The sequence below is a fragment of the Ornithodoros turicata genome, chromosome 8 (assembly GCF_037126465.1).
Source record: "Ornithodoros turicata isolate Travis chromosome 8, ASM3712646v1, whole genome shotgun sequence".
Lineage (NCBI taxonomy): Eukaryota > Metazoa > Arthropoda > Arachnida > Ixodida > Argasidae > Ornithodoros > Ornithodoros turicata.
This window is the reverse complement of record NC_088208.1, coordinates 41,486,918-41,510,132: the sequence shown is the minus strand read 5'-3', so window position 1 is coordinate 41,510,132 and position 23,215 is coordinate 41,486,918. Positions and strand designations below refer to the sequence as shown.

The 23,215-nt window shown below is 45.3% G+C and overlaps 4 protein-coding genes and 1 long non-coding RNA gene across 9 annotated transcripts; 3 read left to right on the top strand and 2 right to left on the bottom strand.

Moving 5' to 3' along the window:
- Window positions 1-94: 94 nt before the first annotated feature.
- On the top strand, window positions 95-2,495 carry LOC135367438 (lysine-specific histone demethylase 1A-like). Its single transcript, XM_064600712.1, has one exon. The coding sequence runs from the start codon at window positions 112-114 to the stop codon at window positions 2,431-2,433; it is 2,322 nt and encodes a 773-aa protein (XP_064456782.1). The 5' UTR covers window positions 95-111; the 3' UTR covers window positions 2,434-2,495.
- A 1,416-nt stretch (window positions 2,496-3,911) lies between these two features.
- Window positions 3,912-10,136, top strand: LOC135367436 (kinetochore-associated protein 1-like). Its single transcript, XM_064600711.1, has one exon. It carries the CDS (start codon window positions 4,067-4,069, stop codon window positions 9,827-9,829), a length of 5,763 nt encoding a protein of 1,920 aa, XP_064456781.1. The 5' UTR covers window positions 3,912-4,066; the 3' UTR covers window positions 9,830-10,136.
- Window positions 10,137-11,296: 1,160 nt separating this feature from the next.
- LOC135367433 (inositol polyphosphate 1-phosphatase-like) lies at window positions 11,297-22,521 on the bottom strand. 5 transcript variants are annotated; one of them, XM_064600706.1, is made up of 8 exons: window positions 22,212-22,521; window positions 20,571-20,603; window positions 20,228-20,281; window positions 19,817-19,850; window positions 13,442-13,658; window positions 12,999-13,254; window positions 12,773-12,944; window positions 11,297-11,881 (listed from the first exon to the last, which is right to left on the bottom strand). In XM_064600706.1, exons 1-8 carry the CDS (start codon window positions 22,315-22,317, stop codon window positions 11,407-11,409), a joined length of 1,347 nt encoding a protein of 448 aa, XP_064456776.1. In that variant the 5' UTR covers window positions 22,318-22,521; the 3' UTR covers window positions 11,297-11,406. The 5 variants fall into 5 exon arrangements, with proteins under 5 accessions (XP_064456776.1, XP_064456779.1, XP_064456777.1 ...); XM_064600709.1 differs by lacking the exons at window positions 20,571-20,603; window positions 22,212-22,521 and adding an exon at window positions 19,028-19,152; XM_064600707.1 differs by lacking the exons at window positions 19,817-19,850; window positions 20,228-20,281; window positions 20,571-20,603; window positions 22,212-22,521 and adding an exon at window positions 14,255-14,537.
- Window positions 14,016-19,352, top strand: LOC135367434 (uncharacterized). Its single transcript, XR_010414459.1, has 3 exons — window positions 14,016-14,034; window positions 18,697-18,978; window positions 19,065-19,352. It is a non-coding gene; the product is annotated as an uncharacterized LOC135367434 (long non-coding RNA).
- On the bottom strand, window positions 16,573-18,895 carry LOC135367430 (NF-kappa-B-repressing factor-like). The gene has a single exon (XM_064600703.1). The coding sequence runs from the start codon at window positions 18,305-18,307 to the stop codon at window positions 16,826-16,828; it is 1,482 nt and encodes a 493-aa protein (XP_064456773.1). The 5' UTR covers window positions 18,308-18,895; the 3' UTR covers window positions 16,573-16,825.
- Window positions 22,522-23,215: the final 694 nt, after the last annotated feature.

The following is a 23,215-nucleotide window of genomic DNA, read 5'->3' as shown; positions in this document are numbered from 1 at the left end:
ATGGAGAAGGGAAGATAAGGCACTCTCCCTCGCCTACCTAAGACGGGCTTGCCCGCCCTGATTTAAAAGGGTTTAGGTCCAGAAACTAACTAATTATAGTACAGCCAAAAAATGTATTTCAAATTGGATAATAATGACGAGACGAAAAATTGCTGCTGTTGCGAATACGAAACTCCGTACGCGGCTCAATTTCCGAATCCGACGTTTCCAAAACGCCGGGTCGAGCTGGTGTTGGTGAAACGCAATGCGAAGGCACGCTCAACTCGTCTTTATGTTGTAACAGTCGTCGATATGGTCTCATCGGAAGATCGCAAACGTCCCTTAGGTGGTGAATCACGGCGACGGAAGAAGATACGCTCAGATGAAATGAACCGGCAAACTCGACACGGCAGTCCAAGTGGGGACCAGGAGGATCAAGAGGATCTTACTGGACTCGAAGGGGCCGCATTCCAGAGTCGTCTTCCATTTGACAAGATGACAGCTCAAGAAGCAGCTTGCTTCCCAGATGTAGCTCAGGGTCAGCCTCAGACGCAAAAAGTGTTCCTGTACATCCGAAACAGGTTGCTACAGCTGTGGCTCCAAAACCCAAAGCTCCAGCTGACCTTCGAGAATGCTCTGCCTGAAATGGAGAGCCCATATGACAGCGACGCACCCTTTGTGATGAGAATCCACGCTTACCTCGAAAGACAAGGGCTCATCAATTTTGGTGTCTATGAGCGAATCAAAGGCCCACCTGCCAAGAAGCACGGCAAGATAATTGTCGTTGGGGCTGGGATATCGGGCTTAGCTGCTGCCCAACAATTGCAACAGTTTGGCATGGAAGTGATAGTGTTGGAAGCGAGAGACAGAGTAGGTGGTCGAGTAGCTACCTTCAGAAAAGGAAACTACATTGCAGACTTGGGGGCTATGGTGGTCACCGGATTAGGTGGCAACCCTGTGGCTGTTTTGAGTCGTCAAATCAACATGGAACTACATAGAATACGTCAGAAATGTCCCCTCTACGAGTCCAATGGAACGACAGTCCCCAAGGATAAAGACGAGATGGTTGAGAGGGAATTTAACAGATTGCTGGAGGCAACGTCGTTCATATCTCACCAACTGGACCTAAATTATGTGCAGAACAAAGCGCTATCACTGGGACAAGCTTTGGAATGGGTCATTAAGTTGCAGGAGAAGCATGTTAAGGAGAAGCAAATTCAGCACTGGAAGCTTATTCTTGAAATGCAAGAAAAATTGAAGACAAACCAGAATCGCATGCTTCAACTTGCCGAACACATTCAACTCTTACACAAAGAACACAAAGAACTGTTGGAGGCACAACGGGACGTCACGCAGGAGTTTCTTCTCCGCAGCAAACATCACAAACTCAACACATGCTGCCGCGAGTGGGACCAACTGCATGAACAACAGAAAGAAATTGAAGAAAAGCTTCAAGAATTGGAAGCGTCACCACCGAGTGACGTTTACCTGTCTTCTCGTGATCGACAGGTTCTCGATTGGCACTTTGCCAACTTGGAATTTGCAAATGCAACTCCGTTGCACAACCTCTCCCTCAAGCACTGGGACCAAGACGATGATTTTGAGTTCACGGGTGCCCATCTTACTGTGCGCAACGGCTATTCGTGCGTCCCTGTGGCGCTCGCGGATGGTTTAGATATCCGTCTCAACACTGCCGTCAAACAGATACGACACGGCAATAACGGTGTTGAGGTTCTCGCCACAAACACTCGCAGCAGCAGCGGCCTGCTTAGCTTCAAGGCCGACGCCATTCTGAGCACTCTACCTCTTGGTGTGATGAAACAGGCGGTACAAGGTAACCCAAACTTACCTAATACGGTCCAGTTTATTCCACCGTTACCAGAATGGAAGGTGAGCTCCATACAACGGCTGGGTTTTGGCAACTTAAACAAGGTGGTCCTCTGCTTTGAGCGCGTCTTCTGGGACCCCAATGCAAACCTCTTTGGCCATGTGGGCAGCACAACTGCGAGCAGAGGAGAACTCTTCCTCTTCTGGAACTTGTACCGTGCTCCAGTGCTGCTAGCGCTTGTGGCTGGTGAAGCGGCAGCCATCATGGAAAATGTCAGCGACGACGTCATCGTAGGGCGCTGCATAGCTGTGCTACGAGGCATCTTTGGCAACGTTCCGCAACCTCGGGAAACCGTGGTGACCCGGTGGAGGGCCGACCCCTGGTCACGAGGCTCATATTCTTACGTAGCAACCGGAGCGTCTGGAAACGATTATGACATCCTGGCGACACCCGTCACACCACCCTCCGTTGGATCGAGCCAGTCACTTCCACGACTGTTCTTTGCGGGAGAGCATACGATAAGAAATTACCCTGCAACAGTTCACGGAGCTCTGCTCAGCGGACTCAGGGAAGCTGGCAGGATATGTGACCAATTTCTGGGTTCTTCATACACCAGGACCGTCTAGTGTTGAAGGCTGCTCCACACGGTGTATAATGAGGAATGAATAAAATGTACCCATTAGGTCAACTTTCTGTTCATCAGGTAATGGTTTAGGGATGGGCTTTCTGCGGGGAAGTGTCAGTCAGTAAATGAAATACGTTTCACTTTGCTCGTACATAATGCCGTTATTTTTTAAATTCCTATTATTTCTTACATATTTATCGTTTCTGTCTTACGTACTGCCGAACATGCACGTCAAATACATACTTTGACCAGAATCAAAGTCTTTACACTTGACTTCCATTTCATCCTTTCCCACCTACACAGCAAAGCATGTCAAAGGGATGGCCCATTAGCCGACACAACATAAGTGCTTCAGTCCAAGAGCAAATGCAATGTGTGTATGTGCAGTTTTCCCCTCCTCCATGTTGTGCAGCATGGACCATGTGCATATGGTACCATTGGGGGGCATCACTGGACTTCTCTCTTACAGGACGACTGTTACGCCTTCACTTTTGCTGGCTTTGCGCAGGCAAAATTTTCTTGGGTACGTTTAATTTTCTCTGAAATACGTAGTATATCTGTCACGTACCTCGAGTACACACAAAGTGAGGCACGTAGGGCACACGGGAGGCAGGACAAGTGCACTTCTCTTTGAAGCGCGTACTGGCTGTCTAACAAACGTTGGGAGAAGTGAACTATTCAATCGAGTGGACCCCACCTGCAACCTGCGCGGAAACACATTAGAACCCTTCGGCACGTCCTGATTTTGTGTTTGTTTTTTTTCCCTTTTTCACCCTTTTTTTTTTTTCGCGCCTATGACTCCAGCCCTGCCCTGGAAGTCTGCCTGGCATCAAAAGGGACTTTAGGTGCACTCTATACTGTGCTCTACTAAATACATGGACACATAATTTGGCGCTATTGATGGTGTCATCATGACGCTGGTAGCCAGACGGATACTGGAAGAAATTGGAATGGGAGGGCTGCCTTCCATTCAAAGAAAAGTACAGTGAACCCTCGTTATTATGACCATGGTCGTTCCCGAATATTTTGGTCATAATGCGGAATTGTCATATTAACGGGGCGGGATTTGCAGAGGTTTCACTGCATTGTTCCCCAGGAGTATGGTCGTAAAGCGCGTATGCCAGATTATCGGGGATCATATTAACGAGGGTTCACTGTAGTCCCTTGGAGGAACGCTCTCTAACACTATGACGTCATTTGTTTACAGACAGGGCTTTTGGTGTGTGGGCCATTTGGTTGTGTGGTGATGTGATATCGTTTCACGTCGCGAAATGCAAATTTTTTCCCGGACACGTTGTTTCGGTTTTGTCGTCGCTCAAGCTCAAGAATGTCGGGAACAGCACTAGCACCGCGACAAAAACTGTAGTACGTGTCTTTACCACTGATGTCTGCTGTCAGAAAGAACGATCGGAATATTAACTGCCAGAAAAATAATTAAAATAAGCGCATCGTGATAGTGGATTTATATATGTTTTCCCCAGTAATTTTCTAAAAATGGGAACGGAAAATTAACGCAAGTTCTGTGGTTGGCGCACATCGCCTGTACCCACTCAGTACCCCCGTGAATCCAATCCAATCCACGTCTTTGGCGGCAAAAATGTCTGTGCTGTAGAGCAATTTAACGTCTGTGAACGATGTGGAACTATGAGACTTCTAGAAATGACCAACATCTGTACGAAACTTTGACCGTACTTACCATTAACGCAGATAATGTTCCCTTTGTGCGGTGCTGCGTTTTTGATGGGAATCACCTGGCCATCGCCGTGGACAATGCGGTACATGTTTTTGATGAAAACTACGAGACCGTCTGCTTACTGTCGTTTCAAACGTGCATCGATGCGATAGCACTGCGAAGTGGTTTGCTTTTCGTTGCTGATCGGAACTTTAATCTCCACGTTGCTAAAACATGCCAAGGGAAAGTTGCTTACACAACGCAAGTATGTACAGCACAGGGCAATCTCGAAAGAGTTTCATTCCAAGCAGTTGCCATCACGCAAATGGATGCAGATGACTACATGTTGTGTTTGCTCTTTAAAAACAGTTCACTTTTGTTGTGTAAATTTCGTATTGGTGCACTGATGGAGACGCTGCAAGACTGTGAAATGACAGATTTTTTCAAATTTGTCATCGTAGACGTTGATACGAAGGCACCTGACGATTTTGAGAGTACATTATGCGTTTGCAACGAACAATTCCTAGTAGCAGGGAATTCACTGTTGTATGTTCCTCACCAAGGCTCGCCTTACCGTTTGTTTGCTGAATTTCCGGGAGGGCCAATTGTCAAAATGATTGCCAGTCAAGATGGACGCTCCGTAATCATTTTGAGTAGTGAGGGAGATTTGTTCACCGTCTGCTCAAAAACATTTATCGTATCTAGCACTTGGACTGGAAAGCAAATCAAAGACTTTGTCCTCGTGGAAAAGGAAGGTAATGAGTCGCAAGTTGGAATCCTTACCAAGCAGCTTCCGGAAAGTACCTGCAATCTCCAGATTTATTCGTATCCCACTCTGGAGTTGTTATATTCCCTCAATGTTTCTCACTTGTGCTTACTTGGCACATTTGGCCCCAGCAAGGAAGAGTTGTGTATTGTGCAAGTCATAGAAGACAAGCAAAAGAATGTTGTCAGAATTCAGGTGGTCCGTGAAACTCTACCCCAAACTCGCCTCGCAAATCTGATAAAGAAACGCAAGTTCCTGGAAGCCCAAGAATTTGCACATCTGTTTGGCATCCCTGTTGAACAAGTTCACTGGCAGCACTTGTCTTATCTCCTAAAAGAAGTGTGTGTGAATGAAGGAACAGTTGACGACATCACTTCTCTCATTCGGAAGCTACCTGACAAACCACGAGCAGCAAAATGCTGTATTGACGCAGTTCCAGCATGTCCAAGTTCTGCCCGGCAACTCTTTAAATTCCTTCAACAACACACACTGGATAATTTAAACTGCGTTGAGTATGACAACATACATGCAGAAATAGCATCTGTTCTCAACAGGGTCACCACGTTTGAGCTGATGCTCGCGGACGACAGTAAATGGCTCACGTTTTTAGAAGCTGACCTCGTGGAAGGCATCTGCACTCTCCTCCAAGCAGAAGACATTTCTAGAGCTGTACTGGTGTGGATGCGGCACTGTGACGAGATTCGCCTAACTCCACAATCTGTGGGACAGATTTTAAATGCCGTTCCGGCAACCATGACTGCGGCACAAATCACAGACTGGTTTAGCGGCGGTTTCCTGTCTCGCGTCATCTACCAAGCACATGATGCGATGGAAGATGTTTGTCTGTGGGTCATCCATAAGGTGGTCTCGATGGAAATGAACGAAAAATCAGCCTGGCCTTCTGGAGCTCTACAACTCCTGACTGTTGTACCAGAATTGTACGAGTCTCTCCAGTTGGACTCTACACTCCTGACAGCCCAGTCATGGATTGCTGTGCACAGCATGCCAAGGCTTATCATGACTGAAAACAGTTCGTTCTACCGCCTCTACTATTTGCTCTCCGACTTAAAAAACTTACAAGTACTTTGGAAGGAGCATGAATGCTATCTGACCCTTCAAGAACTCCAAAATCCTGATGAACAAGAGGTGGTCTTCTCTATACTCGATGCTGTTACTACCCACAGTGCTACCTCCAAAATAATCGACAAATTTTTGCTGCCTCATCTCAAGGGCAGAAACGTGGATGCATCCAAAGTCCTCGCGGCATATATTGACGAGGTACTTATTTGCTCACCGTGCACGTGGTGGGAAAATGCGCCATGGGAAGACAAGGTTACGGCCATTACAAAGTTTATCAGCGACCCAAACACCTTGATGGAGTCTATAGAGAAAATTTTAGCGCAGGCACCTTCACCATGGAGTGAGAGCATTGACGCACTCGCAAGCCAAGCGGAGCTCCTCAGCTTGGAAGCCAGCGACCGAGTGAATGCACAACGGAGAGTTGTGCAGGTTAAGGTAATTCTTAGAGAGTACAAGATGCGCAGCGTAAACTGCACTGTTTTCAGTGACATGAAGACCGTTATCAAAAATATTCTGCTGTCTGGAAAGCCCAGTTCCCTAGCAGATGCGCTTGAAATTGTCAACAACATTCAAATAGCCACAACGGAGGACGTCTACATGTGGCACCTTCAGAATGTCTTCTTAAGTGGTCACGCTGACAACTTTGCAGATGCCTTACAATCTCTTCCAGAAGGCATCTTTGAGAAAGTTGGATCAAGAGTAGCTAACTTTGGCTGGCTTTATCTTTCACGATACCACAGCATCTACAGCCCCAAAATGGACGATGTTGCAGAGTGCTGCGTCTACCTCCTCGACATGCTGCATGAAAGGACTTGCGATAGTGTCTTCCATCAAAGAAGAGACCAAGTTGCTTTAATGCATAAATTACGCAAGGAGTTTGGCATTAAAGAGAACCTATCTGATGTTGCATCCATGCCAAAAAGACACACTGTGTTACAGAAGGGTTTTCAAAACTGTGTTAACAGCTATGCAGGTGTTGAAGAGCTTTGCAAGAAACTGCTCACCATTAGCAATGTTCTCAAACTGGACCGAGAGTCTGCAATCGAGACACTTATACAAGCCGCATTGAAGAGCAGGCACCAAGACCTAGTAAAAGTACTTTTCCAAACCTTGTTTGATGAAAACAAGAGTTACAAAATTAGCACTTCATTACTGAAAGCTATGGTCTGTACAAGTGGAGATGTCTTCACTTTAACCTCCAATCTGCACCACTGTGCATCAAGCGTGTTATCTGTGACTCCAGGTGACAAAATACGAGAAAGCATGGAGATAAGCCAGTGGATACATTTTCTGCTTGAGAACTATAATGCGAGTAACCCTGATAAGGCCACAACAGATCCATACTCAACATTGAAGTTAAGTTGTATGTATGAGACTAGGGGATTTGCCCTAGAGAGTAGCCACGACTCTATTCAACGCCTCAGCACACTTCTATGGTTGCCAGATGTCAACAAGCTACACACACACTTGATAGAGTCCTTCACCAGTGCCTATAGCCAGCTGAGTGAAAAGGCTCAGACAGAGATGTGCCTTCGCCTCTGCACGATTATTAAGCAACTTTCGTGTGAAATACAAGAGCATGAAGAGCAGGCTGTGAAGGCCATGATCATGAGAGCGACCACAGAAAAACACATGGACTTTATCTTGGTTGCTGGGCTCTTGAGCAGTCTTCCTCCATCTGAGGCATTGATGCTCATGAAGCAACTTATCTTTCAGACTGGTACAAACTATAGGCTATTGAAGACTCAAGTAGCCGTTGCCAGGAAGGTATCTGTTGCCAAGGGAATACCAGAGATAAAATCCAAGTTGGACACTCTCTTCCGCAATGCCTTCTGGGGTCGCAGGCTCGCAACATTTGGGATTTCCTTCAAGAATGCCCTCTTGTCATCTGACACTGTGACACGGCAGAATATCCTAGATGAAATGGCAGTGATGTCTGTTGTTGACATAGAAACAATACGAGATTACTGTGTGGAATACGGACTTAGTTTCGAGAATGTGATGGTCAAGAGGATAGACTACCTTTTGAAGCAAGCGGGAGAAATGTTCTGTAAAGGTGAAGGTGTCCCTCTTGAGAATGTGGAGAAAGCACTGGAGTTTATCTCCCCTGAACAAGCTGTCAAGACCCTTAGAAAACTGCTAGGAAAGGTAGATCCATACTGTTACGAAATTATCAAGTTTGGATATGGTTACATCAGCAAGATTTCCAGAGTAAATGTTGAGCGCGAATTGCGAGTTATAAACTTTGTCGCGTCATATCGTAGACTCGCAAAGCCCACGGCAGCGGAAATGGATGCGTGGTTCAATGATCACCCTGAATGCCAAGAAATCCCAGCCGTGGCTCATAAAAGACTGCCATTTCACTGGTTGCTGCACAAGTCACCATGGAAATTTCTCAATGATGAGATCTATCCAGAAACAGTGGCTCTGTGGCTGAACATAGCAGATGCTCTAGAGCTAGATGATGCGCAGATAAGATTTGTGGCCATCGAGAATGCAGTGACACTGTGGAGCTCTCGAAAAGCTAACAGAGACATCTTGGACATGAAGCTTATATCAACGATCCACCGCCTTATGAGTGAGATTGAAGACACGGACATGGCTCTTGCATGTGTAGCGACTGTGATCAAGGGCCTTCCCAAGGGTCAAACCAGAACTAAAGCAGCAGAATTGGGCACTACACTCGCATTCCATTATTCCCAATTGGAGACACCTGTGCCTGCAGCCCACAAGAAATACCTTACATTCAATAAGCTCTATATGCAATACAAGGTTGAACAAGCCCTGTCCCTGAGAGGCCTAGACACACCAGACTACACAGCTCTTGTCTCAAAACCAGAGGAACTTGTACAAAAGCTGCTAGAGAACAACCAGTGGCAACGCCTCTTTTCAAATACAACCACTGTATACGAGTGCATCCAAGAAATTGTTGAAAACTGTGGAATACAAGACCTCCGCGACATCCTCACGAAAAATGTGGAAGGTTGGTTGAACTGCTGCTCAATAGCGGACATGACCCTGGACCAGTCGATGGACTTGCACTTTGGTCAAGACAGGTCTGAAGAACAGGTAGCGTTTACAAGGTGCATCCACCTGATGCAACACCTTCCACAGAAAGAATCCAAGAAGATGCTTCGGGACATTATCAACAATGGCAGCAGTTACTTTGGCCTGCAGCAGGAAGTGGCGGGGATGCAGTGTGCCCTTGCCAGCTTTGGCAAAGAAGACTGCGAGGACCTCTTTGCTCTTCCTTTCGCCACTGCGATATCCCACTTCCTGTGCATTTCTTACAAAGCCAGGCTGCAAGACCTCGGAATACCACTTCCCCTAGAGGACCTTGATAAAGCAAAAGCGGCACAATTAGCTCGGAACATTATATCTTGCAGAGGTGAAAATCCTAAAGCTATAAAGCTTGTCTTCTTGCTCTGTATGGAGTTTGAGGTTGACTCAGCTGACCTATGGAACTCCCTCTTGAGTAATGCAGTTGCACTCAACATGGTTGACCTTCTAATGGCCAGTCTCCCAACATTGGGGCGCATCCCTGCAACGTGGCACATGGCAGCCTTCCAGAACGCGTGGCGGACTGTTCTTAAGAGGGAGGTCACGCGAGAAAGATGCAGCCTACTACTCCGGTGCTCAGTCATACATGATCTTCCGTTGGAGATGTTTGCGCAAGAAGCAAAGGATAGGGTCTTGTTCTCGCTCATCTGCACAGTGTTGCAAGCAAAAGGCAACTATGACAATGTCATGGACACATTTTTAACTTCTCTCCCACAATCTTTGCTCGAGAAACTTGCACACACCGAGGACAAGGGCAGTTGGCTTTTCTTGCAATTGCCACAAGTGAGGCACGCCCTGTGTGACTTGCCATCATTCTAGCTCTTTCAGCTTACAAATAAAAACATTTAACCATGTTTCGTATTTTAGCACGGCGTAGTGGGACATTGCTTGTGTCCACAGCCATTCAGACTTGGAACTTTGTAGTAACATATCCAACAGGTAAAACAAGAGCTGAGGTATCAACTTCCCGGGAAAAGGTGCACAATTTTTCTCTGTGGTTTATCCATTTTTCCCTGCTACTTTCCCCATGCCTCAGTTTTAACGAAAGAGTATCTTCCTCTGGAGTTTCTGAAAAGACTTGTCCAGATCTGTAAACTGAAATCTGGATAAATGGGTGTCGACTGTATGTGCTTTGTCGAGCAAAAGCCCATTAATGAAGTAGTTTATGGTCCCATAAAATATATGTGGCATAAAGGGTGTTTTTTTTATCCTTGATAGTTTTAAAGAAACAGGAGAAACACTAATGCCAGTTATATGGCCAGGTGGACATCCTGTGGGACTAATTACCTAAAATTCATTCGTGAAGTTTTTACTTAGACATTTTTGCAAAAATGTCAAACAACAGAATTAGAGGTAATCGTTATTTGAATCCACCCTCTTTCTTAAAAATCCTGAAACAAGCGCGTACTTTGAAATATAAATCGCAAAACTTTGGTACGCAAATGAGGCGAAACCAGAACTGTGCACTTCTTGAGCGCAGAAACGACATCAGTTAGGTTTATCTGGGCTGGTCTATTTGGCCAACAGACGAGCGTTTATTCCAATCACAAAACGCGTGGCCCTCAAACACAAATACCCTCTTTTTACGCTCAACAAGTGCATGGTTTTAGCTTCGGACAATGCGCGAAGCAATATTTGGCCATTTATATCATAAAGCACGCGCTTGTTTCGGGATATTTTAAAAAAGATTACGGATTTAAATAAAGGTTGGCTCCAATTCTGCTATCTCACATTTCCCCGATAACACCTAATTAATAAGTTAGGTAATGAATTTTAGGTAGTTAGTCGTCCAGTAGTTGCACGCTTTTCGCCCCTCAACGCATAACGCACCTCTTGTAGCTTTATCACGGTAATTCTGTAAAGGATAAGAAAAAATGCAACAAAGGGATGGTCAGATCCAGAAACCGATGCCACTGTATCTGTCAAGTGTCCAATACTGGCTAATTCTTTCATCCGTAAAGTGGTTAGAAATGAAGTTTAAACATCAGAACTTGGAGCGGCGTGATATCACTTGGTAGGCGGAGAGCAGGAAAGGCACTGCCCCCGTAACTCTATGAGATGGCATTCCTTTTATCAAAGGCATGCCACCATTGGTCGATTACAGAATGAGGTTTTCTCGTTTTTCCAGAGCATACTCTCGTCATGTATTCTGTAAAATGAGAGTGAAACTAGACCAGTATTTCGATACCATGGTTAGTCGTCCACGATGAATTAAATGACACAATGTTCTTGAAATGAACTGGAACAAATGCGACCATCCCTACGTAATATGTCAAAGAATCGGAATAACACTTTCCCTCCTCTCATTTATTTTTCCTTAAAAACCCTACTGAACTATGACACTGACACTAAAGAGCACAATCAGAGCACAGATCACATTATGTAGGTAGGTTGTCTCAAGTACTCGTCTTACTGAGAATATCAACGATAGTTTCAAGCACATGCAGATGACGGTATGCAATCAAGCCCAAACTATTGCACCACTGCCCACCGCCTTCCGCAACATGATAATGAATGTCCATGTCGCGAGTGGTACCCCTTTTATGCATCTCAACAGCATGCCAGAGCTTGACGATATCACCTCCGATTGCCCTCAGATAGGCATGGGGAGCGCAAGTGTCCCAGCGGAAAGTTGTAGCCTTAGATAGCACGTAAGCATCCACCAAGCCTAGAGCCACACAGAGCAGCTTGTAGCCTGCACCCGCAGCAAACTTGATGACACAGTCAGAGCGTAGAGCATCCAGAACCAGTGGGCTTTCACTCGTGCTGGCTAATACGATGGGCCGCTGTCGTGATGGGCCGCTGTCGTCACAAGGATGGGAAACCAAGACCGTCTCCCCCGAAAAGCACCAGTAGAACTGTCCACTGTACCTTGCACATTGTACATTGCCTAGTTAGAAGGCTCTTTTTTTCTCTCAACAAACATTTGTTCTTACTAGGTTGTTGCCTCTTGTGAATGTCATCTAACTTAAATTTTAGATTAAAACTAAAAAATTTGCCGAGTAAATGTCACTTTTTTTACCCTACCAATGTGAAGCCAAATTTACTCAAATTCGTGATAGGGATATTGAGGAGCTATCCCATCAGAAAAAATAGCTGGACATGATGCTTTTCAGATTGCCCAGAGCCTCAATGACTTCTTGAGGATGCTAAATTCAGCTCACAGAGGGAGGGATGTGATACCAGCAGTCTTGTCTCTTTCCCTCTGTGGGCTGAGTTTAGCAACCTCCATTGTCTGACAGACAAGGACGGCACGCAAAAAGTCCTCAGGCTCCTAAATGTTTTTCCGATGGGATAGCTTCTCAATATCCGTGTCAATTATCCTCAACTTGAATAAATTTGGCATGCACTTCACATTAGTGCAGTAAAAAAGCGAGCTTTACTTTGCAAATTTTCAAGTTGAGTTGGTAAAATTTGGCATAATAAAACTTAAGTTCACACGAGGCAAAAACCTGGTCTGTTGCTTCTAGGTAGCATAGTTTTTTTAATTCTAATTTCTGGCGTAAGGTAGGTTACATCTACCCTCATTGGGAGCCAATCCCCAAGACTTTAGTTGTTGTCCCAGCATGAAATAAGATGACATCTCCATGTACATTTCTATTGTCAGCACAAGCCTAACTAAACGCCACTAAACGAGGTGATTTCAACCGTCGCTCAATTTGCATAAACAACGGAGTTATTTCATCGGTGCAAAAATATAGACACAGAAAAAACAGGCATAGATGATGGTGAATAGACGGCTGATGCATAAAGAAAACCTACTTCTCTGAGCCACGTTGATATCGAAAAGGTTGATTGATGACTCCCATCACTGGAACACCATCCGCAAGAGAGTACACACCAATGAGGATGCAGACACACTGCAGACCGGATGCCGCTACCCCTCCCTCATCTTCCATTTCCCAATTTCCAGCTATGTACTCAGATGTAGAATCTATAGAAAGATGGTCACAATGGAACAATGTCTATGGTACAATCGTCAGCTTACCGATTGGATCAATCCATATTCCGAGAGACGAGGAATCCGTCATTGCTTCCGTGCTGACCTCTACCGACACTTGTACTTCAAAGTGCACAGTGTTGGACAAGAGTTGCGCAGCCCTATGGTTTCCTTCGAGGACTTGTGTGAGGACTTGCGCAGTTGCTTCAGATGTGGATTGGATTTCAACAATGATGCTGTCCCCATTGGCATTTGTGAATTTGTTGCTCTCTTCACCATGAATGTGTTCTCGCAGGCAAGGAAACTGTATGTACACTTTATTCTCCTCAAATACTTTTTAGAAACAACGCATCATTATTTTTTAATCCACAATATGAGGCAAAATTGGGCATTGCATACTTATTCTGATGGCTAAAGTAAAAAGAAGCTTCTGGTGCGCCCATATCTTCCAGGGAAATTGTTTTTCAACATACACAAACATGAAAACTCACGAGCTTTCCGAGGTCATGCTTGATAGTTTCTTGGACAAGGACATCTGCCAAAGTCTTGAAATCCTGCACAAAGCGAGGGTTCTTCTCCCCCTCTTTCTTTTCCTCCACTAAGAGCGCAAAGAGCTCTTTCTCAGCTCGACAGGCCCGAGCGATGCAAGCTGCCTTTTCTGAAGCACGCACAATTTCTTGGACAAGCTCTTGGACCTTGACCCACATCCTATAAAAAGTGCATTTTCCAGAGTTTCATGCCAAGATGGTTTCCAATGGAACTCGCGCGTAATTATGTTAATCACTGGATCCTCAGTATATCGGTTGTCACTTAATTATCTAGCTTGCATTGCTCGTACACTTAGCTTCCTTGGTTATTGAATAAAATTGGAGAACGGATACCCAAAAAAGGAATTTTAATAAATATCCAAACAAACTCGGCCGAGGACGGTACCAATGTGGGGGAGGTAAACGTTGCTTCCAGAAACGTGTTACGTCACGGCACCATTGTTTTTAGCTAAGTCCTTTTTCTACGCAACTGTCCCCAGTTGAAGGTTTCGCGCGCAGAATAGACGCTGTGATTTGATAACAGAAACGTGAACAAGGTAACGCAGCCATCATGATAATTTTGTTTTAATATGTGGTAAATGTACCTTGCCGTGATGTAGCCCTTTCGGTAGTCCTTTAATCTGATAACGGGCAAGGAACGTCTCCGCTAGGAAGCGAGGCTCGCACACAGTCGAGATTTCGTTTCCATCTGTGCTACTCTACGTTCAGTGCAAAAACAACATTGCCCAAACCAAATCACGTAATCATATGTGGTACCTCTCACAATTTACTACTACTTTTTTCGGCACAAGTGATCGTCTGCATATAGGGTGGGTTGTGCTGCTCTGTTCCAGTTGCCGGAGAAGACTCGCGTAACAAAATGGGAAGGGAAAGTGGCCTAATACACGCACAAAAATGTTCGTTACAATACTCTTCACCGCCCTCCCATTCACTCTACCCGATATGATAATCACCATAACCACACATAGTAAAGTTTGGAATTGGAACTTGACACGCCGCCATCTTGTGAAAGGTAACGGTAGTAGTAGTAGTAGCAAGGGGATAAAACTAGCAAGTTCTCTTGCACACTAAAGTGAGGCGCTGCGAGCTTTCGCATCGTAAAACGTCAGAATTAGCCGATTGGTTCCTATAGCAACACATGTGTCTGAGAAATTGTCTATTATTTCCTTCCTGTCTCGGGTCTTCACCTATATTAACTCTATGGTGTTCACCATCGTGGATCCAGCTAGTCGTCGCCCTTCCATTATTATTGCCTCCTCAGAATTCGTCTGCTACAGCGATTCAGATTCAGCGTTCTCGCAAATGACTGCAGCTGGAACCTGAGACCTAAATGCTTAGCCAAGAAGTGCAAGACGCTTTCAAGAAAACCAGTTTTGAGAAAGAGTGGGAGCTTTTTGCGCTGTATTTCCAAGTTTTCCCATTTAGTATGCGGGGACGTTCAATCAGAAGTGGTAGGAACGGTGGCTACGACCGCTGAATGCTCCATTCCTTAAAGTTGAGGAGTACGTTCACTGGGGGGAGTAGATGGATTAGGTAGCTTGTTGATGATTAGACTTGTAGATCGCAGGAGCTTCTCCGGAAGATGAACCGAAAAAAAAAGGACACACACGGCAAGTAGCGTGACACTCCTTCAACCCGTATGACATCGACAGACTTCATTGGAAGACCACAGCCGATCAATTGGAGCGCCAATAAAGGGAAGTGGGTAGATGGCTCCTACAAGGATCCTTTGCCACACCCAACCCAGCTGGGAAACACGCGGTATCTTGGAAGACTAATACATGGACCGGAACTGGCGTACACCACTTGCCTGTTTCGCTACCTCCGCTTCAGTGGCATCCGCAGAAACTGGATAAAAATAAATAAGACAACTAGGCAGGATCTACAACATCAATACGAAACAGTACACAACAAGGACCGGACGGGATAACATCATCTGGAAGGAGATGGCGCACATCCACAGCTAAAAAGAACAACATGACCGTCTACAGTCACAACAAGTGCGCACCAGCACCAGAAAGATTCTACTGAGGAGATGAGAGAGAAATTCTTAGTTACATACTCTACAGATATAGGTGGAACAAATTCCTAGACAGCGAGTACATATGAATTCCAAAATCATGCCTATGCAGGATCCACCAGGACTCATTGCAATTGGTCCTTAGATTATGAAAGCTATGTTGTAGTCGCAACATTAAGTTAGTTCTCATTCACAGTCACTCATCTCAGTGCGAGGGTCCCTCAACCAGGGATTACTTTTTCTTTTTTAATATTAAGTATCAAGCAGGCCCCACACACCCCTCTGTCCCCGTCGTAGAATGGTTCGGGAGCTGGTACCAGTTTGTTTTTCTTGTACATGCGCATGATGTTTTTTTTTTTTTTGTTTTGTTTTCATAGTTGATTTAAACCAGATATCCTTTTCAATCGTTATCAATTCTTTTCTTGCTATGGAATTCCACTGGTATTTGTTTTGGCGGTATCTCGTTTGGTCCTTTTGCTGTACGTTCCGTCTATTTGGTTGATTTTTCGTATCCAATTTGTACGGATGCCCGAGTATCAGAAGTACCGGAAGACACACGTAATCAGGTAATCTTGGGTTTGCTCTGTGTATTAGTCTCCCTAAGAACTTGAAGGGTCTTTGATAGGGCTTCTCTCAAGGCATAGGTCGACCAGCCCATCTCTCCCTGGATGTCTGGGTTTGGGGTTGCAAATGATCCTCACTGCAAATGATCCGCTGCTGACGTTGCCGAGGCATATGGCATCGCTGGCATACCTAGCGATTGGGACGGTGTTTGATTTCCATAGCAATTTGCCGATTTCGTAAGGCTGGTATGAATGTCGAGAAAGATGCCATATTTGATCTTTTTTCTGATTCATTCTTCGGATTAGCGTTAGTTCATGTTGCTTTAAGTATTCCCGTTTGTTCTCAATCAGAATGGCAAGGTAGGTGTAGGATTCGGTGGGCTGGATTTGGAAGTATTGCGGGTGAAAAGATATGGTCTGAGTATGGCTTCCACGATTTCTCCGTAGATTTCGCACAGTTTGTCAGCTAAGTAGACAGCAAGCTAGACAAGCTATGTGCGCAAATGCCAGTTAGGTTTATCTGCACACACATAGTATGTCACTGTTATGGATGTCTATTGTGTCTTTTCACTAACACTCATCCACAATTTTATCACTCATGACATAATACCTTATCCCAATGAGGTGAACCATTTTAAGAAACATTCAGCACAATCTGCCGCTGCTGCAGCAAATGCAATTTTCTTTCAACCTTCCGTGCCAACCTTCAAAGTTTAATCTTCACACTGAATCCCGTTTGGCTGTCTAAGCACCAACTTGAGGCAGTATGACTTGGTACTTCTCTGTTGACCCCAACTCCAGAAGCTTCTCCAGAAGAGCTTGAGCGGTAAACTTGTGCCTAAGCGTCAAAAAGCGTCCCTCGGGTCCGTTGCGACTGACGCTCTTCAAACCGAACCGGTTGGCAACGCTGTGTATGTACTTGCGCTCTTCCGAGTCAAACTCCGGAGAGAAGACCAGATCCTTCAACGCAACAGTCTTTGCAAATTCACGGACCACGTTTGTTACCTTCTTCTTGAAAGTAACACTCACTCCACCATTAGTTTCTTCTACGACTCGTCGCTTGTTTGCCTGGAAGCCGAGTCCCGCTCTGCGGATAGTTTCCTTTGGCACAATGGGGTCTATGATACCAGACTCTTCTTTTCCCATCCCACCACCGGACCATCCCATTAATTTGAGCAACTTGAAGCCGACATTGTCATCCGCTATCTTGACGTTTTTCTCTTCCTCCTGGTGGCTGCTCTCAGAAACCATTTCTTTGGTTAGTTCCTCTCCAGAACAACTGTCGAGCTGTTTAATCCGTATTGTCGGTCGAAGTTTCCGTAGCAGGCATAGTGCATTTTTAGCCGCTTCTGTTTTGGCCACCTTGCTGTTTTCGCCGCTTCCTCTACCAATCACTACACCATTAATGTAGAGAAATCCAACTCTGCATCCATCGCCCTCTTCACTCTTTACCATGCACTTGGCCTTGTTAAGGGAGGACGACATACTGAGCACGTTCAGTGCAGATGTCTCCTTACTATTTTCGACGATAACAAAGTTTGGAAAGTGAAGCCTAATATTGTCCAAACATTCTTCTCGCCTCGTTCCATCCTGCTGATCCGTTATTTCATGGGTAGTAATTTTCGTGCGATCTTGGAGCTGTTCCCAGGCAGCTTGGATTGCGTTCGTCTTGGCCACTTTCTTTCTGCTTCCACTCCCTTCTGCCACATCTACGCCATCCAAAGACAGCTTACAGGTGAACCGCCCGCAAAGCTCTTTTATATCGCACATTACTGTCACGCGCACTTTCTGCGCTGCGAGATAAAACTTCTCTACAATGTTTGCACCAGGTAGAGTTCCCCGCTTTATCAGCTCACCTAAGCTGCTCAACTTACTTGGCTGCTCGGAATGTGGTGTACGTTTAACGGCCGGTTCACACGTGCTCTCACCATTCCGTTTTCGACGGATGGCTTTATCATTAGGAGGCGTTGATGGCTCACTGCTTTCGCGTTCTTTAACGAATGTCATCCGTTCAAAGGGTGCGCAATCTTTGGAGCTTCCCGCGAGCCGTTGTACACGTAGCATTACGTCTTCAGGATATCGGCATCCCAAGATCTCCACGTTTGCGAAGACTTGGGCGAGACACAGCAGCTTGTTTTCAGGCATGCTCCCGTAATGACGCTCTATAAAGCTTCGCCGCAAAGCCCAATGCTCATCACTTTCGTACCTCTGGCGATACTTTTCCATTTTCTCACATACACAAGACAAGACAGTTGACGAGGAGGAAGAGATGATGACGATGATGATCGTGCAGAGAGCACGCGGAAAACAATCTTCGATTCGGAAAGCAGTGTAAACATGGAAATAAAAAGAAGTTAAGAACGGCTTTGCTTTTTGCCACAAGAGATAAAGGTGGGGGCAAGTCTCAAGGGGGGGTCCGTTGGGGGTTACACCACCGCAATGGCGCTCACATTTAAGAGTAAATCACCTTGGAGGAGCATAAAAGCACGGAAAGCAGCGTGAGCAACAACGCCTTGCTAAACCGACACTTTACAGTGTACGAGAGAATAGAAAATTTTGTTACAGGTGTCGCGCCATACACAAAAATGGCGGCACATTAGTGGGTTTTTTTGCAGCGCATAAGGTGAAGCAATACAGAACCACTCTCATCTCATAAGAAGACGACGACGACGACAATGCAGAAGAACCTTGAGAAAGACAAGAGACCACTGTTCGCACAGGGGGTCATCTACGACATGAGTTCGACGGGTGGATACCACAAAGATGGTGGTCCTTCGCCAAACCACTTTCAGAGTCCGCGAGCGCCAATGTACCAGAGAGGATCTCCAAGATCTCCATGGAGACCACTTGACGCCAGTTCACCGAGGTACGCCAACAGCCCTCGTGATCAACGAAGGGTATGTTGCAATGTTATTTTATTCCATATGGGGCTTCATAGGTACAAACCTTTGCTGCGAGACTAACCCTTTTCACTCGTGGCCAGTTTTCCGAAGGTCTTTCGCAGTCTTGGAATTCGCCGCAAGGAAGCAACAGAATCCAGTGCTACGTCAAGCAGTCCATGGTGGAAGACCCTTGGGCACAATTGGAAAGAGAGATGCTCGTAGTAAAGGCTGACGCAAGTTTTTCAGAGAGTCAGACTTTAGACACAGCTAAGGATTAGTAGCGAGTGGAACTTAATTTGTAAATACTGCTCAAGAATTACCCATCACAATTGCAAATATGTACTGTCACCCAACCATGCCAATTTATAAACTTATTTTGTCTTTCACGATGTCTGGAGCCAGACAGTTTCCAATAAGTTACTTTACCCAAAAATTATCGGACACCATTTAAAAAGAACTATCGTTTATAATCGCGCAAGGCCAAACCATGATAGAGACATCTTGCAGCTCTATTCGTCCACTACAAATCTGTCGTTCCCATATGGTCCGTGCAACTTTTTTAGGTGATTCCTAGTGGCATTGATAGTCATTTACAAGAAGCGCATAGGTGGGCAAGGAAATCAGAAGATGAACCTCTCCATTTTTTTTCCTGGCATGCATATGGAAAATGTTCTTGAATTTAAAGAGCCACCCCAAAGGGTAAGGTTGTGGATGAAGGAATGAGAAAACTGGTTGGGAGAAATGTAAATGGTGTTGAAAAGTAATTTCCAGTGTGTTCTCATTTGCATCAGCAAAAACTTGTTACTACGAGTGTTAAATTGACAGATATACATGCACAGAGTGCAAAACTTACCCTTTGTGTTTATCACCGTACAGTGGCTTAGCCTCTGAAATACACAACAGACAACTGTCCAGAGCTCTTACAGAACAAAAGCCACGGGGACAGTGTGACACACAGTAAAATCCGATGGCCAGCACAAATTTGCAAGCATGAATGACTCTGCCTTTTGCCTTTAGCAATTTATTAAATGGCGATAGAGGGTGTCACTCCTTTTGTATTTAATGCCCGACTGAGGCAAGGCGCATTGTTGTGCTGTTTTCATGCACTTTGGGTGGTTAGGGGACGACCTTCCTCATTATTTAATTCCTCGCATGACCACCAGGAATGGGGTAGAGAATCGCAGGAAGGTGAGTTTCATCTCGCTAAAACACAAATATTTCCTCCACCTCCTGGATCAACACTGAGGGAAAGACAGGACTTTACCTTTCTCTCTCTCTCTGGGGGAGGGAAAGTGCTTTCCTCTGAGCAGTCCATAGCCTGGAACAATACAAAACCACTTAAAGCGAAAATAATTTCCCTCTAGCCGTAACCTCTTTTTATCTTGGGTTCCGTATTACGTGCGAGTATTATAAAATTAATTTCATAACCGATAATTTCCCCGGAAATGGATCTTCGCGATATATGCATTGGTAGCAGATCTGTACCTGAGAAATTTCGGGGAAATCCCTGGCAACATTATTCCTCGAAGGAATGGCTGATAGGTTCTTCAGCAGACATTCTTTCGTCATTTTGAGCATCTTTCATCTGACAAACGTAATTGACCTACCAATCAACTTGTCCCTGCACGCTGCCTGACAGTCTGAAACAAAAGGAAACAACGAATCAGTTCACCTTCTCATTGTCCGCTCAAGTTATTCCGGATAAATGCAAAAATGAAATTATTTGCATCCATTACAACAAAGGGGGTAACACCAGTGAGGAAGTGTGAGAAAGGTCACGTGTGTATCAATACCAGAGCTTGACGAATACGTATGCGTGTTGGAGGGTTTGTTTTCCCTCAATACTCTAGCGTGCAATACACACGTAATAACCGCATCTATGAGACACCTTTAAATGGGGCTTTCCCTCACTACTACGTTGTGTGGCCAGGAAAACTGCGCGCAAAAATAATCATTGACACACAATTCTTGTTGTTTCACAGGAAAACCGATATATTATAAATTGGAATTCAATGCAGGTGGCCTTGTTGGAGCATGTACTAATGTCTAAAAATAGCGGTAAAAATTATAAATTCTGACAATGGATCGATCGCCAAGTGAACTTTTTTCCTTTGGCGCGTGCTGCCGAACAAAACTGTTCCGATAATTTCCATTCTGAATAAAACGAGGGGATTCATTCATAACACAGTCCAACCAGGGATTACTCGGCGGGATAATAATCCTGCATTATGCAATAACCTCAAATCTGGTCCCAATGAGGACGACCCAGGATTATTCCTGGGGGAGGGCAACAGACACGAGATAATAGAAAGATGCCAATTCATATGTGCACGGGTTTGACCCCGGCCGAAGCCAGGTGGTAAACGTTGCTTCCAGCACCGAACGTCAGAGATTTCCGGCGCACATCAAAAGAAACCCCGGCTGTCCCAATTATCCACTAGCCTGCCCATTTGCTGCATCTTGCCTGGCCCGCACATTTGGAGATGAGGCTTGGTCCGGGTCCGTCAGAGAATGACCAAGCCTGCCCACGGCCCACTAGGAGCTGCCAGGATATCCAGGGATGCCTGTCTGAGCTCACACAGACCAACAAACAACTACCTTTATTGGCTGCTTAGGCCCAACCGCATAACTCTTCTCAAACACAAGTGCCTTTGGGTGATAATGTATTATAAGGACAGAGGTGTTGACCTAACGTAGAGGAGAATACGACGGTTCTAGATTGAGAAATGTGGCAAATACAAAAATGACTCGTCCAAGCAGTCCGGAGTACGTTCTAATGCAGATATGGAAGACCATCTGGCATTCTTGATTACCTGTTAATGGTTTCATTAAAGACAAATTATAGAAGTAAGCAAGAGGTGGCTTGTTCCTTTATTTTTCTTGTCAAAAGTACAATCATTTCGTCTGGAAAGGGTAACCTTATGGCTGCACTAAAGAGCCATGGCTCAAGCAAAAACAGCCAGATATGCCACACCGGTCATCAAACGTCTAGCCACGAATGTTTCCCTGCATTCACTAAAAAAACAAGGCTGCGTCTAAGCAAGGCTACTGAATGGCTCTTCGTGTAGGATAATACCAAGGATGTGTCTAGAGGTCCGTCCGACGGACATTTGGGGGTGGATTTCATTCTCCGGTAACAGAGCTGAAAGTGAATCTGTCTCGGCTGAGGCTTACGGATGGGACCCTCAGAGAGAAAGTTGAAGGGGGGCGACTACCCTGAGCAGCAGGATACTGCAGTAATCACTCACAGAGCCATTTGTCTCGTTGTTCACAAGGCAGCATTTCAGTTAACATCTTCATCACTCTGTTCGAGCCACAGTCTGAGCAACGCTGAGAAAGTCCGTGTGTCGCCATCTATGGGGTCTCCCGAAAACTGGTCACTCAGGTACGCGCCGTTTTTAAAGATAGTTTTTAAAGTAAAAAGCAGCAGCAGTTGGATTCGATGTGACCGTTGATGAACCGCGCTTCATCACGTTCCATGAGGCACAGGAACCTTTTTAATGTGGAATATGTCAGAGATTAGAACGCTCTATTCGTGATGAAAAAACCCAAGCCGAGCCGACCGAGACCAGTATCAAGATGAAAGTGACTAAAAAGCGATAATCCAAGTAGAAGAAGCGAACGCCAGCCTACGAAGAGCCCTCGAAACAAGTAAAGAAATATTGGAAAGTATGCAAGGATGACGGAATGTGAGGAAAGTAAAAACAGACACATGAAGACCTCTCCAAACGAATGTCAAGTCCCAGGTGCAACAGTACACGCTCTAGCTGCAGCGTCTTCTATGACGCTCAAAACAACCAGCTATGAATACTAGCAAATCAAGTAAATACAAGAACCAGCTGTTGCCACAAGAGAACTCGATGAGGAAGGAAAGCGATCATAACACGGGAAAACAAATAGGAAATGAGAAAAAAAATGCTCCATTTGACGGGGAGCTGAAATAGAGAGAAAAGAAGGGTCGGTCCTTGCATCGCCAGTGAGATAAAAGAGAAATCAACTGCTCTCTTCTACCACCTTCCTCAACCAACAAAGTGACGAACGGGAGATGAATTCTTTAAAGCCACGAAACCGCAGGCATTGCCCTGCAGAGTAACGCTTACAAACTTTTCTTCGCACTCCTGGCGGAGAAGCCACAAAGTGAATGTCATACAAAACTATCCGATATACAGAACGGCTATCCCATAGCAATCGTTATCTTTCTCGACCAAAGCCGCTTTAGTAAGCGTAAGTGATCAAACTCATTGAGCTTGGA

Coding starts and splice junctions, on each gene's coding strand:
- LOC135367438 (XM_064600712.1), top strand. CDS start 112: ATGTATTTCAAATTGGATAATAATGACGAGACGAAAAATTGCTGCTGT.
- LOC135367436 (XM_064600711.1), top strand. CDS start 4,067: ATGTGGAACTATGAGACTTCTAGAAATGACCAACATCTGTACGAAACT.
- LOC135367430 (XM_064600703.1), bottom strand. CDS start 18,307: ATGGAAAAGTATCGCCAGAGGTACGAAAGTGATGAGCATTGGGCTTTG.
- LOC135367433 (XM_064600706.1), bottom strand. CDS start 22,317: ATGGCGACACACGGACTTTCTCAGCGTTGCTCAGACTGTGGCTCGAAC. Junction 20,604..22,211: donor ACAACGAGACAAATGGCTCT/GTGAGTGATTAC, acceptor CTTTTGTTTCAG/ACTGTCAGGCAGCGTGCAGG. Junction 19,851..20,227: donor CCCCAGAGAGAGAGAGAAAG/GTAAAGTCCTGT, acceptor TGTGTATTTCAG/AGGCTAAGCCACTGTACGGT.